Source organism: Aulonocara sp. 'chitande type north' Nkhata Bay, linkage group LG4, assembly GCF_057382095.1.
Source record: "Aulonocara sp. 'chitande type north' Nkhata Bay isolate Kocher_YH1m ecotype deep benthic linkage group LG4, A_spYH_male_GT1.1, whole genome shotgun sequence".
In the NCBI taxonomy this organism is placed as follows: Eukaryota; Metazoa; Chordata; class Actinopteri; order Cichliformes; family Cichlidae; genus Aulonocara; species Aulonocara sp. 'chitande type north' Nkhata Bay.
The window spans coordinates 38,127,834-38,145,812 of NC_141347.1; the positions used below are offsets into that span (position 1 = coordinate 38,127,834).

Genomic DNA, 17,979 nt, shown 5'->3' on the forward strand with positions numbered 1-17,979 from the left:
CGGTTGTGGTCTTGGGCAGATTGACTATCTTTGGGGAAGATCCTGAACCCAGAGTTTCTCCTAATACATCCATCAATGTCTCCAAAAGTTGATTCTGTTCATCTGGACGTAGCGTTTTGTGGGAGAAACGTTTCGTCACTCATCCACGAAACTTTTTCAGTCTCAGCTGACTGCAGGTTTCAATCTTATAAACAGTACATCTGCATAATGACTGAAACCAGCACCAGTGAATGAAATTCACAGAGATTTGGGGAATGGCTGCAATCACAGCATTGTAAGATGGTGACAGATGTACCCTTAGGCCCCCTCCTCAATTCAGAGATTCTCTTTCCCTTTTTACGTAAATGGCCTCCTTGACTCCTGACTTGCAGTCAGCTGAGACTGAAGAAGTCACTTGGATAAGTGACGAAACGTTTCTCCCACAAAACGCTACGTTCAGATGAACAGAACACACACACTCTCCACCCTGCTGCCAACAAGAAAGAGGTATCGGAGCATCCAGGCCTCGCTGCAAAACTGCAGAACAGTTCCTCCCCCAAGCCGTCAGACTCCTGAACACACACACACACACACACACACACACACACACACACACACACACACACACACACACACACACACACACACACACACACACACTTTCAACTTTCAGACACCAGGTTACTATTTGCACATTTTGCACATTTCCATTGCACTGCCTTGTGTTATATGTCATGTGTAGCACCAGAGTGAGAGGAACGATGTTTCCTTTCACTCTGTGCTGTACCACTGTACATGGCTGAAATGACAATAAAAGCCACTTGATTTGACTTTGAATTAGACTCGCAGTAGAAAGGTGTTGTATTATTACTGCTCCCCTCTCATCTGATAGCAGAATACCTCACTGCCAAGGCTGAATAGATGTTCCTGCATCAGCCACAGAATGGTGAGGATGGCCCACCTGTTTCCAACTCAGATCTCCACAGAGAGGGTGAAGGGAGACATGATTTATATTGGTCACTTCGTGGGTGGGTGTTACATGTGTTTTTGGTTTGATGTCTGAAATCAGGTCTGTGTTTAACACCAGTTTAGAGTTATTATTTTAAATCCTTCCTGGCAGCTTCAGAACTTCTACTCCTGCACCATCGAGGGCGTCCTGACGGCAAACATCTGCACCTGGTTTGGGAACAGCACCAAGCAGGACAGACGAGATCTGCAAAGAGTGGTGCGCTCGGCAGAACGCATCATTCAATCAGAGCTCCCTGACCTGCTGTCCATCTACACCAAGCGGTGCAAGTCCAAAGCTAGGAAGATTATGATGGACTTCTCCCATCCCAACAATGGACTCTTCTCACTGTTGAGGTCTGGGAAGCGTTTCCGCTCCCTTAAGGCCAAAACAGAGAGAATGAAGAGGAGCTTCTTCCCCCAGGCTATTCGGGCCCTGAACCCAAACACGTCACTATAAGACTGGACTCTCCCACACGCACCACCACACATTTCCTATAATTCCTATAATTTATAATCTTTATAATCTTTATAATCTCTTCTGCTATTTGCACATTTTTTTACTGTAAATTCCTAAATTAATTTGTAAATTTTGTTGTAACCTGTAAATTGTAAATACTGTAAAACTTTTTTTCTGTCATTTAATGGTCGGGCATTGTACAGCTACAAGCATTTCACCCCCATGTCATACTGTGTATGGTTGTGTGTGTGTGACAAATAAAATTTGAATTTGAAAGAATTATGATCTGAATGCACCATGGTGCCAAACACATTTTGCTTTTCCAAGATCAGCTCTAAAAACTCTCTATAGGCTCTTCCTGTTCAGATGTTTCTTTAATCTGATTATTTCTTCATTTCTATTCTTGTTTTTACAGTTCTTCCATTATGTGTAGTATACAGTATGACAACGCCTGAGGACAACAAGGGAAGATGGAACAAAAGGATAGAGTACAAATAGAAATGCAATGTAATGTAACTGCTGCACCTGTAAGAAAAACAAACATACGACACCTGGAACACAAAAATTGACCATGTCCTGCAGGGGCCGAGGTGTCCAACATAAAACACGTCAGTAAAAAAACACTGTGAATGCCGAAGCTTCGCAACCAAAAGGCCCGGCAAGAAGGTTGTGGGCTCGAATCCAGGATGTGCCCGAGGCCTGTGTGCAGTTTGCATATTCTCCTCGTGTCTGCGTGGGTTTCTCTGGGTCCAAACACAGGCAGTTATTGTGTGAATGTGAGTACGAACCATTGTCCATCTTGTGACAGGCTGGCGACCTTTCCACAGTGTACCCCGTCTCCTGCCCTATGAAACCCCCTTGTGATCAGTAAGAGTACAGACATCACACCTAAAGCCAGATGGTGCTGAAGTCATGTGACTGTCATGTCCAAGCTGGTGCACAAGCGGTGGAGTTTATTAGAAGAACTGTTGGCATTAATTAGACCTGTTCATGTATCGGTTGGTTAAACTGTCAGCTAATGTGCTAACGTAAACATCAGAAAAATAAAAGAAAGTTTCCATCACAAATTATTTTTTGTGGATTCATATCTAATATTTTATAATCCATAAATGTATAAATGAGACAAACTGATTACAAAGTTTTGTTCATCTTTTCCTATTGATAAGACTCCCCTAAATAATTAAATGATGTTTTTTTCCACCGTCTGCCACAGCGATACCTTGTTGTGGGTGTTTGGTTTTTTACACTGATTTCACCTTAAAAATTGACATGCTGGAGAACTTTTTCTGCAATGTCACTTTTTTATCAGGTAGTTCCACTGGTCCATCTCACCTAAGCATGTTCTTTTTCTCTGTATGTATTATTGTGTGAATGTGTGTGTGAATGGGTGAATGACTGAATGTAGTGTGAAGCGCTTTAGGGTCCTTAGGGACTAGAAAAGCGCTATACAAATGCAGGCAATTTTTACCATTGTAGGGTCTACCTTACAATGTAAAGCGCCTTGAGCCGACTGTTGTTGCGATTTGGCGCTGTGTAAATAAAATTGAATTGAACTGAACTAAGACCAAAGTGAGGGTCACCCATCAGTCTGGGGTGATGGGATGAAGACAGGACAAAGAGCCAGTGATAATAATAACTAATGATTCAGTGCAGAGAGGCGTAAAAACACATAGTGAGTGAAGAAGAAACACCCAGTGCATCATGGGAATCCCCCAGCAGCCTAGGTGTGTGGCCATGAGCCTGACACAGACACTATACCTCAAGTCAATATTCAATTCAATTGTATATATGCAGCACCAAATCACAACAACAGTCGCCTCAAGGTGCTTCATATTGGAAGGCAGAGGCTAGAATAACAGAGTCTTATATGGTTACTATGTGCACAGACAACACGGCAGAAAGGTAAAATTCTGGCTTCATTTTTGTACAGTGGGATGAAGTGCAGCCAGGTCGGCCATCTTTTCTACAGTCACTGCTCTGTAGTTACTCTTGTCTGTCGTTTCTCAGTTACACTGTTTTCAAGAAACAGCAGACATAAACTGAAACAAGCTTCTTTTGCTCAGCAATGCGCACACAGAAAGCAACCTCTCTGCTGAATCTGCAAAAAATAAAACTGTTAACGTGTTAGATTAATGCCTAAAAGTAAAAATGCATGTGGCACAGTAACATAGTAACTGGGACGGCTCGTGATCTGATGGTAAATAATAATAATGGATTGCATTTATATAGCGCTTTTCGAGACCCTCAAAGCGCTTTACAATTCCACTATTCATTCACTCTCACATTCACACACTGGTGGAGGCAGCTACAGGTGTAGCCACAGCTGCCCTGGGGCAGACTGACAGAAGCGAGGCTGCCATATCACACCATCGGCCCCTCTGGCCATCACCAGTAGGCGGTAGGTGAAGTGTCTTGCCCAAGGACACAACGACTGAGACTGTCCAAGCCGGCGCTCAAACCGGAAACCTTCTGATTACAAGACGAACTGCCAGGTCTTGAGCCATGATCGCCCCAATGTTTAGTGTTCTTCTGGACATTGTACAAATCAGCTGTCCACACAGATGTTAGGTTTGTAGTTATGCAGCTTTCCTCTGGAGAAATCCTGAGCTCTAATCAGAACTCTTTGCACGGTGCTCAGTGATTTCTATCAGAAGAGTTATTTCTTAAATCAAAAGCATATTGATTCTCCATCAACCTGCTCTGATTGATCTGACTTGCCGTGCTGTTTTCAGAGATAAACGTGAAACCTGTGCTCACACTGGACTTCAGAGCTGTCAGGGTTCTGGGCCAGTGACCCAGTGTTTTGAGTTTTGCATTGATTATGAACAATGCTGGGCATCCTCTGCACACGGCCATTAACAACCAGAAGAGTCTGTTCAGTGACAGGTTGCTTCTCCCCAAGACAAGAACTAACAGACTTAAAAACTCCTTTGTCCCACACGCCATCAAACTGTTTAACTCCTCTCTGGAGGGGAGAGGGAGGGGAAACAGGAGGACAAAGAAGGGGGGAACAACTAAGCTGTAGTGCCTCTTCACCTCACTGCACAATACCTTGTGCAATACTTTCTGTAAACAGTCAATGGTGCAATAGACCTCAATACTTGAAATGTGCAATTCACTTGTATTTTTATTCCTATTTATTCTATTTATCCCCTTCGTATATTTTATTTATATTTGTCTCTGTATTTATATATGTGTGTGTGTATATATATATACAGTGGGGCAAAAAAGTATTTAGTCAGCCACCGATTGTGCAAGTTCCCCCACCTAAAATGATGACAGAGGTCAGTAATTTGCACCAGAGGTACACTTCAACTGTGAGAGACAGAATGTGAAAAAAAAAATCCATGAATCCACATGGTAGGATTTGTAAAGAATTTATTCGTAAATCAGGGTGGAAAATAAGTATTTGGTCAATAACAAAAATACAACTCAATACTGTGTAACATAACCTTTGTTGGCAATAACAGAGGTCAAACGTTTACTATAGGTCTTTACCAGGTTTGCACACACAGTAGCTGGTATTTTGGCCCATTCCTCCATGCAGATCTTCTCGAGAGCAGTGATGTTTTGGGGCTGTCGCCGAGCAACACGGACTTTCAACTCCCGCCACAGATTTTCTATGGGGTTGAGGTCTGGAGACTGGCTAGGCCACTCCAGGACTTTCAAATGCTTCTTACGGAGCCACTCCTTTGTTGCCCGGGCGGTGTGTTTTGGATCATTGTCATGTTGGAAGACCCAGCCTCGTTTCATCTTCAAAGTTCTCACTGATGGAAGGAGGTTTTGGCTCAAAATCTCACGATACATGGCCCCATTCATTCTGTCCTTAACACGGATCAGTCGTCCTGTCCCCTTGGCAGAAAAACAGCCCCATAGCATGATGTTTCCACCCCCATGCTTCACAGTAGGTATGGTGTTCTTGGGATGCAACTCAGTATTCTTCTTCCTCCAAACACAACGAGTTGAGTTTATACCAAAAAGTTCTACTTTGGTTTCATCTGACCACATGACATTCTCCCAATCCTCTGCTGTATCATCCATGTGCTCTCTGGCAAACTTCAGACGGGCCTGGACATGCACTGGCTTCAGCAGCGGAACACGTCTGGCACTGCGGGATTTGATTCCCTGCCGTTGTAGTGTGTTACTGATGGTGACCTTTGTTACTTTGGTCCCAGCTCTCTGCAGGTCATTCACCAGGTCCCCCCCGTGTGGTTCTGTAGTTTTCTCTGGTCCCCTCCCCAATCAGACCAGGAGTGACATGTTTAGCTGCATGTTCTCCTTAAATTGCTGGCTGTCTGAGTGGTGTCCCAGAAACGATGTGGGCTTCATAGATAATTGGCAAACCTTCTGGAGGAAACCTGGTCTTGTTAGGAGAGACGGCATCCATCCCACTTTGGATGGAGCAGCTCTCATTTCTAGAAATATGGACAAATTTATTAAACCCCCAAAATATGACTATCCAGAGTTGGGACCAGGAAGCAGAGTTGCAGTCTTACACGCCTCTCTGCAGCTTCTCTCCTCCTGCTACCCCCCCAGAAACCCATCTCCATAGAGACTGTGTCAGCTCCCAAACAGACAAAAAACAAACTAAAAACCAGCAACAAACAACTTAAACATAAACAATTACAAAGAAAGAACAATAAAGTATCCACATCTGAACCAAAGAGTAAAACAGTGAAATGTGGATTATTAAATATTAGGTCTCTCTCCTCCAAGTCTCTGTTAGTACATGACTTAATAATTGATCAACAAATTGATTTACTCTGCCTTACAGAAACCTGGTTGCAGCAGGATGATTATGTTAGTTTAAATGAATCAACACCCCCGAGTCATTCTAACTACCAGAAACCTCGAAGCACAGGCCGAGGGGGAGGTGTGGCAGCAATTTTTCACACCAGCCTGTTAATCAACCAAAGACCCAGACAGACTTTTAATTCATTTGAAAGCCTGATGCTTAACATTCTCCACCCCAGCTGTAAACTCAGAAACCAGTCTTACTTGTTATCATCTATCGTCCACCTGGGCCTTACACAGAGTTTCTGTCTGATTTCTCAGACTTTATATCTAATTTAGTTCTGAGCTCAGATAAAATAATTATTGTGGGTGATTTTAACATCCATGTAGATGCTAAAAATGACAGCCTCAACATGGCATTTAATCTGTTATTAGACTCAATTGGCTTCTCTCAAAATGTAAAAGAACCCACCCACCACTTTAATCACACTCTAGATCTTGTTTTAACATATGGCATAGAAACTGAACATTTAACAGTGTTTCCTGAAAACCCTCTCCTGTCTGATCATTTCCTGATAACATTTACATTTACAATAATTGATTACACAGCGGTGGAGAGTAGACTTTATCACAGTAGATGTCTTTCTGAAAGCGCTGTAACTAAGTTTAAGAATATAATCCACCCACTGTTATCATCTTCAATGCCCTGTACCAACATAGAGCAGAGCAGCTATCTGAACGCTGCTCCAACAGAGGTCGATTATCTTGTTAATAATTTCACCTCCTCACTACGTACGACTCTGGATGCTGTAGCTCCTGTGAAAACTAAGGTCTCTAATCAGAAGTACCTGACTCCGTGGTATAATTCTCAAACACGTAGCCTAAAGCAGATGACTCGTAATCTGGAGAGGAAATGGCGTGTCACAAATTTAGAGGATCATCATTTAGCCTGGAGAAATAGTTTGCTGCTTTATAAGAAAGCCCTCCGCAAAGCCAGAACATCTTACTATTCATCACTGATTGAAGAAAATAAGAACAACCCCAGGTTTCTCTTCAGCACTGTAGCCAGGCTGACAAAAAGTCAGAGCTCTTTTGAGCCAACCATCCTTTTAACGTTAACTAGTAATGACTTCATGAACTTCTTCACAAATAAAATTTTTATCATTAGAGAAAAAATTACCAGTAATCATCCCACAGATGTAATATTATCTACAGCTACTCTTAGTACCATTGATGTTAAGTTAGACTCTTTTTCTCCAATTGATCTTTCTGAGTTAACTTCAATAATTACTTCCTCCAAACCTTCAACGTGTCTTTTAGACCCCATTCCTACAAAACTGCTCAAAGAAGTCCTGCCATTAATTAATTCTTCGATCTTAAATATGATCAACCTATCTCTAATAATCGGCTATGTACCACAGGCCTTCAAGCTGGCTGTAGTTAAACCTTTACTCAAAAAGCCATCTCTAGACCCAGCAGTCTTAACTAATTATAGGCCAATCTCCAACCTTCCTTTCATATCAAAAATCCTTGAAAGAGTAGTTGTCAAACAGCTAACAGATCATCTGCAGAGGAATGGTTTATTTCAAGAGTTTCAGTCAGGTTTCAGAGCTCATCACAGCACAGAAACAGCTTTAGTGAAGGTTACAAATGATCTTCTTATGGCCTCTGACAGTGGACTCATCTCTGTGCTTGTCCTGCTAGACCTCAGTGCAGCGTTCGATACTGTTGACCATAATATCCTAATAGAGCGATTAGAACATGCTGTAGGTATTACAGGTACTGCACTGCAGTGGTTTGTATCATATCTATCTAATAGACTCCAGTTTGTGCATGTAAATGGAGAGTCCTCTTCACACACTGAGGTTAATTATGGAGTTCCACAGGGTTCAGTGCTAGGACCAATTCTGTTTACATTATACATGCTTCCCTTAGGCAGCATCATTAGAAGACATAGCATACATTTACACTGCTATGCAGATGACACCCAGCTCTATCTGTCCATGAAGCCAGATAGCGCACACCAATTAGTTAGACTGCAGGAATGTCTTAAAGACATAAAGACCTGGATGGCCGCTAACTTTCTGCTTCTTAATTCAGATCAAACTGAGGTTATTGTACTCGGCCCTGAAAATCTTAGAAATATGGTATCTAACCAGATTCTTACTCTGGATGGCATTACCTTGGCCTCCAGTAACACTGTGAGGAACCTTGGAGTCATTTTTGACCAGGACATGTCCTTCAACGCACATATTAAACAAATATGTACGACTGCTTTCTTCCATTTGTGCAACATCTCTAAAATTAGAAATATCCTGTCTCAGAGTGACGCTGAAAAACTAGTTCATGCATTTAATACTTCCAGGCTGGACTACTGTAACTCATTATTATCAGGATGTCCAAAAAACTCGCTGAAAAGCCTTCAACTAATCCAAAATGCTGCAGCAAGAGTCCTGACAGGGACTAGAAAGAGAGAGCATATTTCTCCTGTTTTGGCTTCCCTTCATTGGCTTCCTGTTAAATCCAGAATTGAATTCAAAATCCTGCTCCTCACATACAAGGTCTTAAATAATCAGGCCCCATCTTATCTTAATGACCTTGTAGTACCATATCACCCTATTAGAGCACTTCGCTCTCGCTCTGCAGGCCTACTTGTTGTTCCTAGAGTATTTAAAAGTAGAATGGGAGGGAGAGCCTTCAGTTTTCAGGCCCCTCTTCTGTGGAACCAGCTTCCAGTTTGGATTCAGGAGACAGACAATATCTCTACTTTCTTTTTTTTTTTTTTTTTTTTTTTAAGATAAGATAAGATAGAACTTTATTAATCCCTCGGGTGGGTTCCTCTGGGAAATTCGACTTCCAAAAAGCAAAGCAACGACCGAAGTTACAGTTACAGAATTGTTATATATATATATATATATATATATATATATATATATATATATATATATATATATATATATATATATATTGAGGCTGTGGACAGGTGTCTTTTATACATCATTTTATGATGAAAATGAATAAATAAATGAAAATGAATGAATGAATGAATATATACATACATATATATATATATATATATATATATATATATATACACATATATATATATATATATATATATATATATATATATATATATATACACACACATACACACACACACACACACACACATATATATATAAATACAGAGACAAATATAAATAAAATATACAAAGGGGATAAATAGAATAAATAGGAATAAAAAATAAAAATACAAGTGAATTGCACATTTCAAGTATTGAGTCTATTGCACTGTTGACTATTTACAAAAAGTATTGCATCATCCAGAAGGGCTCCCGCGCTGTCATCGCTGTGGACCGGCTGTACGTGGATGGACAGCTCCACCGCGACCCCAACATCACTCCGTGGCTGTATTAACCTCACACCAGATAAGAATCAGCTACACCATTTCCCTATCCACTCACACTAACTTGCATTAACATCTGTTTAACTTACCAGTATCAAATCGCATCTTAAAGTGTGATTTCATAGCAGAATTAACACCGTCACTCTCCGTCAGTGATTTAATTGGAATGTTTACGTTTTGTTTCTGTTTTTTTTTCTTCTCGTTTTTTTTTTATTTTTTTATTTTTTTATTTTTTCCCCTCCTCTCTTTTCCCCCTCTTGGTTTTATGCTGCTCACCCCTGTCCTTGGTTTCTTTCTTTATTCCTTTCACTGCCTCGATCACCTGCTTCGACACTCATCCACAAACATCCTTTATTTCGACACATACGCACCATGCGCTCAACGGCAGCACATTTACATCAGTCAGACAGCGCACACAGTCATATAAGATACACACACACACTTAAGCCAAGCCTACTCATATTAGTAACTATGCATACACAAAGTCAGACTCAGGGAGCATCTCGCCACACATTTTTTCTCTCTCTCCTTCTCTTTATTTATGAACAAGTGACGTATTCTCTCCACCTGTCTAAGCGACGCACACAGCATACATCCCTAGTTATACACAAACATCTATGGGTACACTGAGGTTCATTACATGGAATATAAATGGAGCTGGCTCCAGAGAAAAGAGGTTAAAAATATTTAACCAACTCAATATCTCTACTTTCAAGATTAGGCTTAAAACTTTCCTTTTTGCTAAAGTATATAGTTAGGGCTGGACCAGGTGATCCTGAATCCTCCCTTAGTTATGCTGCAATAGACTTAGGCTGCCGGGGGATTCCCATGATGCATTGAGTTTTTCCTTTCCAGTCACCTTTCTCACTCACTATGTGTTAACAGACCTCTCTGCATTGAATCATATCTGTTATTAACCTCTGTCTCTCTTCCACAGCATGTCTTTTATCCTGTCTTCTTTCTCTCACCCCAACCGGTCGCAGCAGATGGCCGCCCCTCCCTGAGCCTGGTTCTGCCGGAGGTTTCTTCCTGTTAAAAGGGAGTTTTTCCTTCCCACTGTCGCCAAAGTGCTTGCTCATAGGGGGTCATATGATTGTTGGGTTTTTCTCTGTATCTATGAAGCGCCTTGAGGCGACTTTTGTTGTGATTTGGCGCTATATAAATAAAATTGAATTGAATTGAATTGAATTCTGGGATCTTTGCTCACCGTTCTCATGATCATTTTGACCCCACGGGATGAGATCTTGCGTGGAGCCCCAGATCGAGGGAGATTATCAGTGGTCTTGTATGTCTTCCATTTTCTGATGATTGCTCCCACAGTTGATTTTTTCACACCAAGCTGCTTGCCTATTGTAGATTCACTCTTCCCAGTCTGGTGCAGGTCTACAATACTTTTCCTGGTGTCCTTCGAAAGCTCTTTGGTCTTGCCATGGCGGCGTTTGGAGTCTGACTGTTTGAGGCTGTGGACAGGTGTCTTTTATACAGATGATGAGTTCAAACAGGTGCCATTCATACAGGTAACGAGTGGGGGACAGAAAAGCTTCTTACAGAGGACGTTACAGGTCTGTGAGAGCCAGAGATTTTCCTTGTTTGAGGTGACCAAATACTTATTTTCCACCCTAATTTACGAATAAATTCTTTACAAATCCTACCATGTGAATTCATGGATTTTTTTTTCACATTCTGTCTCTCACAGTTGAAGTGTACCTCTGGTGCAAATTACTGACCTCTGTCATCATTTTAAGTGGGGGAACTTGCACAATCGGTGGCTGACTAAATACTTTTTTGCCCCACTGTATATATATATAATATTCTGTAACTGTAACTTCTGTCGGTGCTGTGCTTTTTGGAAATCGAATTTCCCAGAGGAACCCACCCGAGGGATTAATAAAGTTCTATCTTATCTTATCTTATCTATCTTATCTTATTGTGGTGGTCCCATGATCAAAAGGTCGGGGATTCGAATCCACTGAACGGCTACCCTGAGGTACCCCTCAGCAACATACCATCCCTAGACACTGCTCCCCGGGCACCCGATGGCTGCCCACTGCTTCACAGAGTGAATGGGTTAAACACAGAGAGGAATTTCCCCACGGGGATCAATAAATGATCCAAGATGGTGGCGCGTGAACAACGCGAGGCTCAGTGTCTCTCCAGAATCTGCTATTTAGCGGTTTTTTATCTACTTTTAACCGGATTATTCGTCCAGAATTGCTGTGCGTTGCTGACCTACAGCAGACAAGAGCTTCTGGACATCTGGACTCACAACTCCAACAGTTTTATCGCCGATCTCCGACTCATCCCAGAGATCTCCAGAACACCGGAGGCTGCCCACTCTCCCCGGCTGGGCGGAAGTGCACGCAGACGGCGCCGAGATCGTAAACAAAGGCGAGGTAGGCGGGGAGGGCTACGGGCTAAGCTAAAGCTAACACCACACCGGCTGCCTTTACCCAGTATTTTTCTCGCCAATGTCCATTCTCTGGCAAACAAAATGGATGAGATACGGCTCTCCATCACTAACAACAGACGGATTATGGACTCAAATGTCATGTTTTTCACCGAAACATGGCTGAACAACAGCTGCCCGGACAATGCTATCGAGTTAGCAGGACGCCACACACACCGAGCCGACAGGCTAGCAGATGACTCCGGCAAGACCAGAGGTGGAGGTTTGTGCATTTATATTAACAATGCTTGGTGCATGAACTCCACTACTACTGAGAGTCACTGCTCACCTAATGCGGAGTTTTTAATGGTCAAATGCAGACCTTATTATCTCCCCAGAGAATTCACTTCGATCATACTCACTGCCGTGTATATACCCCCCGACGCTAATGCTAGGTTGGCCATGAAAGAACTTTCTGCAGCCATTAACAAACACCAGAATAAACACCCCGAGGCTGCTTTTATTGTTGCTGGCGACTTCAACCACACCAACTTAAAGACAGTCCTCCCCAGATTCCACCAACATGTCTCCTGCCACACCAGAGGAGACAAGACTTTAGACCATGTGTATTCCAACCTGGCTGGAGCCTACAAAGCCACACCCCTCCCCCACATTGGACAATCGGACCATCTCTCCCTGTTCCTCACACCTCGGTATTCACCACTCATCCAACGTGTGAAACCTGCTGTGAGGACAATTAAAGTGTGGCCAGAGGGGACAGACGCAGTGCTCCAGGACAGATTTAAAAACACAGACTGGAATATGTTCACCCACACAGACCTGGACCAGTACGCCTCATCTGTACTGGATTACATCTCCAAAACCACAGACAGTGTCACCACCCAGAAACGGATCACCATGTACCCCAACCAGAAGCCTTGGATGAACCGGGATGTTCGTCTCCTCCTGAAGGCCCGCAACACTGCCTTTAGGTCAGGAGATGCACACGCCTACAGTACAGCCAGGGCTAATCTAAAGAAGGGCATCAAAAAAGCCAAACACCATTACAAAAAGAAGGTAGAAGAACACTTCTCCAACTCCAACCCCCGACGCATGTGGCAAGGACTCCAGACCATCACAGACTACAGGACCACCAAACCCTCCCCCGCATCCTCTGATGTCTCCTTCCTCAACGAGCTCAACAACTTTTATGCTCGTTTTGAGCGAGGGAACCCCACAACCACAACCAAAGCAGACATGACGCCAGACCACCAACCTATGACTCTCTCCCCCACCGATGTAGGAGCGGTGCTGAGCAGGATCAATGTCCACAAGGCTGCAGGCCCTGATGGCATCCCCGGGCGTGTTCTCAGAGCGTGTTCTGGGGAGCTTGCAGGAGTGCTCACAGACATATTCAATCTGTCCTTGGCCCACGCTGTGGTACCGGCCTGCTTCAAATCCACCTCCATCGTCCCGATACCCAAAAACTCCAACCCATCTTGCCTCAATGATTACCGCCCAGTAGCACTCACCCCCATCATCACTAAGTGCTTAGAGCGACTGGTCCTAGCACACTTCAAATCCTGTCTCCCCCCCACCCTGGACCCCCACCAATTCGCATACCGCCGGAACAGGAGCACAGAGGATGCAGTCTCCATCGCACTGCACTCTGTCCTCTCACACCTGGACAACAACAACACCTACGCCAGAATGCTGTTTATAGACTTCAGTTCAGCATTCAATACAATCCACCCCTCACAACTCATCAGGAAACTGACAGACCTGGGTATCAGTTCCCTCATCTGCAAATGGTTACTGGACTTCCTGACCAACCGCCCCCAACATGTCCGGCTGGATAACCGCTGCTCATCTAACATCACAATGAACACCACAAGGCTGTGTGATGAGCCCTTTCCTCTACTCCCTCTTCACCCACGACTGCAGACCTGCTGATGGTTCCAACACCATCATTAAGTTTGCAGATGACACCACGGTGATTGGCCTCATCAGTGACAACGATGAGGCCGCCTACAGGGAGGAGGTGGATCGTCTGGCTGAGTGGTGCGACAGAAACAACCTGCTGCTTAATATCCACCCATCCACATTAAGGGGACGGCTGTGGAGCGTGTGAGCAGCTTCAAGTTCCTGGGAGTCCACATCTCCGAGGATCTCACCTGGACGACCAACTGCTCCAAGCTGGTCAAGAAGGCTCACCAGCGCCTCTTCTTCTTGAGGACTCTGAGGAAGAACCACCTGTCCTCAGACATCCTGGTGAACTTCTATCGCTGCACCATCGAGAGCATCCTGACCAACTGTATAACAGTCTGGTACGGGAACTGCTCTGCCTCGGACCGGAAGGCGTTGCAGAGGGTCGTGAAAACTGCCCAGCGCATCGCCGGAGCACCACTTCCTGCCATAAAAGACATCTACAGGAAGCGGTGTCTGAAAAGGGCTGGGAAAATCATCAAAGACCCCAGTCACCCATCACATGGACTCTTCACCCTCCTGCCCTCTGGGAGGCGCCACAGGAGCCTCCGGACTAAGACCACCAGGTACCGGAACAGCTTCTTCTCCACAGCTGTCAGACTCCTGAACTCTGCCTCCTGACATCTGACCCACGTTAAACTCATGGACTGAACATACACACACCCACAATGGACAACTGTACCCTCAAACACACAATAATAACATGGACTGAACCACCACTCACAACCACTAGCACTTTATATAGCCTCTGTAGAAACTATCTACACCCTCACTTATCTTAACTGCACTACTGTATAGCTCTGTGTAAATAATCATTCTGTACATTCGATAATCTTTAATCCTACAACTGTTTACAACTTGCATAGTTCCCATTTCTGTATAGCTGTATATCCCAGATTCTGTAAAGTTATTTATTTCATATTCTGTATAGTTTTTCATATTTATATCCTGTTCATATCCTGTACATAGCTTGTACTCACTACAGCCTGTACATACTTATAGTTATAGAATATTCACAACATACTTCATACCGTGTACATTATAACATACCATAATAGACCCATTTCTGTAATATACTCACATATCTATATTATTGCTAATATATATTGTAATATATCTATATCACTAAAGCACTTCTGGATGGATGCAAACTGCATTTCGTTGCCCTGTACCTGTGCATGTGCAATGACAATAAAGTTGAATTCTATTCTATTCTATTCTAAAGTATACATTATTATTATTACTATATAACTTTGATTTTGTCAGTATTTATCATTTCTAGTCTTTTGGTTTTATTGCTGGTGTTCTTAATATTCTGGTTTTTGTCTGTTCCATGGTTGCTTGGTCTCCCCTGTCAGTTGTGTAAATGTATGCTATGTCTTCTAATGATGCTGCCTAAGGGAAGCATGTATAATGTAAACAGAATTGGTCCTAGCACTGAACCCTGTGGAACTCCATAATTAGCCTCAGGGTGTGAAGAGGACTCTCCATTTACATGCACAAACTGGAGTCTATTAGATAGATATGATACAAACCACTGCAGCACAGTACCTGTAATACCTACAGCATGTTCTAATCGCTCTAATAGGATATTATGGAGTATCGAACGCTGCACTGAGGTCTAGCAGGACAAGCACAGAGATGAGTCCACTGTCAGAGGCCACGAGAAGATAATTTCTAAGCTGAAGTGTTCGAGTCAGTTTTTCTGCCATCGATATGGACCTCAGCTTACGTCAGCGTGTGTTTCTGTGTAAGAAGTCACAGCATAAAGAATAAATCCCCCAAATAAACCAGAAAGAACAGACTACATATAAATGCAACACATTTATTTCACAGAATGACATCATTTCCTGTTCACACCTTGCATCACAGTTATGTCAGAAAAACTTACGATGTCATGATTACCACTGCTATTATTATGCTATTGCTAATGCTAACACATGTAAGCAGAGTTTGCTAACATGAGGGCGGGGCTACAGAGCAAGTATCAGTATCAATATCAGGTGGAGTTACAGAGTGCAGTTTGCTTCCGGAGAGAGTCGACATTTAGCCACCGTCAGGTAGGTCTCCACCTGTAACACAAATGTCATCTTCACCATCATTACATCATTGTCATCATCACAGTGACATCACCATTATCCACTGCCTCACCTTGTGCATGTCCTTCTTGAAGCAAGCTAGCAATTCATAAGTTTGTCTCAGTGATTCGTTGCCTCCCAGACTTTGATAATAGTTTCCGTAAGGAGCGTGCTGGAGGGCGTCGCTGTCAGGATAATTCTCTGCTTCATCCTGATTGGCCTGTAGGGTCAGGTGGTTAGTTGCATTGGTACCATACATGGAGCAATATGTTTGTGGAATTTATCTTCTCACCCTGATCAGCAGCAAGATTCCCGTTTTAAGCTCAGACAGCCTTGGTGAAATCTGGTTCCTCAGAGAGGAACCTCCAGAGAGAGAGCGACTGGGAAACTCCCAGGACTCGACCAGTCGATAGGAGATCGACAGCAGCTTCAGGACCTGTGACCCATCAATAAGCAGACAACAGCTTCAGAAGATTTGCGCATGTGTAGTACTGTGTACTGCTGTGCAGTGTTGCGTAGTACTGTGTAGTTTAATGACCGAGCTGCGCTGCGTCTCGTGTTTGTCAATCGGGCTGATGATGTAATCAGAGTTGCAGAAATCCTGCAGGAAGATCTTGTTGAGCTGACGCTGCTCCTCTGTCTGCAGAGAGCTCTCCTATGACACACAAAAATACACAGGTACATACAAAAATACAAAAAATACACAGGAATACCCGTGTTTTAATCCAATGTTAGTTCTGACAGCAAATTTTAATATCGTTTCATAATTCTTAACTGAATATCCTGAGATTATAGCTGACTGTGACTAAAATGTAAAGTGTAAACGTCTGCTGTGTTTTTACCAGTGACAGTTCACAAAGTGTCTCAGTTCCCTTGACATCAAATCTGAAGTGTGTCCATATGTCTGTGTGCATCTAAACTCACTGCACACGTTGAATATGCAGAACATTTTGTTGAACACATTTTGAACATAGTTTCTGTCCTGTGCATTACATTTAGTCTTTTTCAGAAAGAAGAAAGATTGTTGATGAAGGTATTGGTGAACTCTTGTCTGTCTGAGCTACTGCAGGCTTACAAAGTCCGAGAAGAGTCTCTGGGCGAGCAGGTGCAGGTGCGTGACTCTGTTGACTGCAATGGAGAACAAACGCTGGCTGTCTGTGATCTGCTGAGAGGAGACGCCCAAACACACGACCGACAGCAGGAGGACGACTGACAGACAGACAGTTTCAGACTTTGTTAAACATCGGTTTACTTTGCATAAAGCAGCGGCCCCTTCTCGTGGTGGAAGCCCAGATGTCTTACCCGAGTCCATGGCTGGCATCAGTTCAGGCTCTGTTTGCGGCTCAGACGATTATGATGTGAGTCGGTGGTTCTGATGTTTTCAGCTCAGAGTTTTTGCTTTTATAGTTGAAAACTAGATGTTTAAATTCATCAGGAGAAATGTGATGCAAGCAAACATGTGTGCCTAAGTCTAATTAACATTAACACCTCAATCATCATATTGATGCTACATGAAAAACACACCGCTGGTGACTAAAGTGCTTTGACATCCAACATGTTTGTTCAGAATCAGAATACTTTATTGATCCCTGGGGGAAATTATTTTTTGTTACAGTGCTCCATTATAAACCAACATTAAGACAAGACAGACAATACACTAAGAATAGTACAATATATACATATATATACATACATACATAAGTCACTCATAAATAAATAGCTGAAAAAGAAAGAAAAAGAAATTAATTAATTAATTAAGTTAATACTTAAAAGGAGATATAATGTAAAGTTTTTTAAGAACTCCAAAATATTTATATCAAATCAAATTTTTCAGGTGAAAAGATTTTATTCGAGCTTTAATCCACACAGAAGTCACTTCGAACTCCACGTGTTGAGTCTGGCCAGAAATGTTCACACCGACAGTTTGACATTTGTTCAGGTT

At 42.9% G+C, this 17,979-nt stretch overlaps 1 protein-coding gene across 1 annotated transcript; it reads right to left on the minus strand.

Annotated features, from left to right (window-relative positions):
• Positions 1-15,785: 15,785 nt before the first annotated feature.
• Positions 15,786-17,404, minus strand: gh1 (growth hormone 1). Its single transcript, XM_086290430.1, has 6 exons — positions 17,340-17,404; positions 17,113-17,246; positions 16,576-16,692; positions 16,330-16,473; positions 16,111-16,257; positions 15,786-16,031 (listed from the first exon to the last, which is right to left on the minus strand). Exons 1-6 carry the CDS (start codon positions 17,356-17,358, stop codon positions 15,969-15,971), a joined length of 624 nt encoding a protein of 207 aa, XP_086146556.1. The 5' UTR covers positions 17,359-17,404; the 3' UTR covers positions 15,786-15,968.
• Between the last annotated feature and the right edge of the window lie 575 nt (positions 17,405-17,979).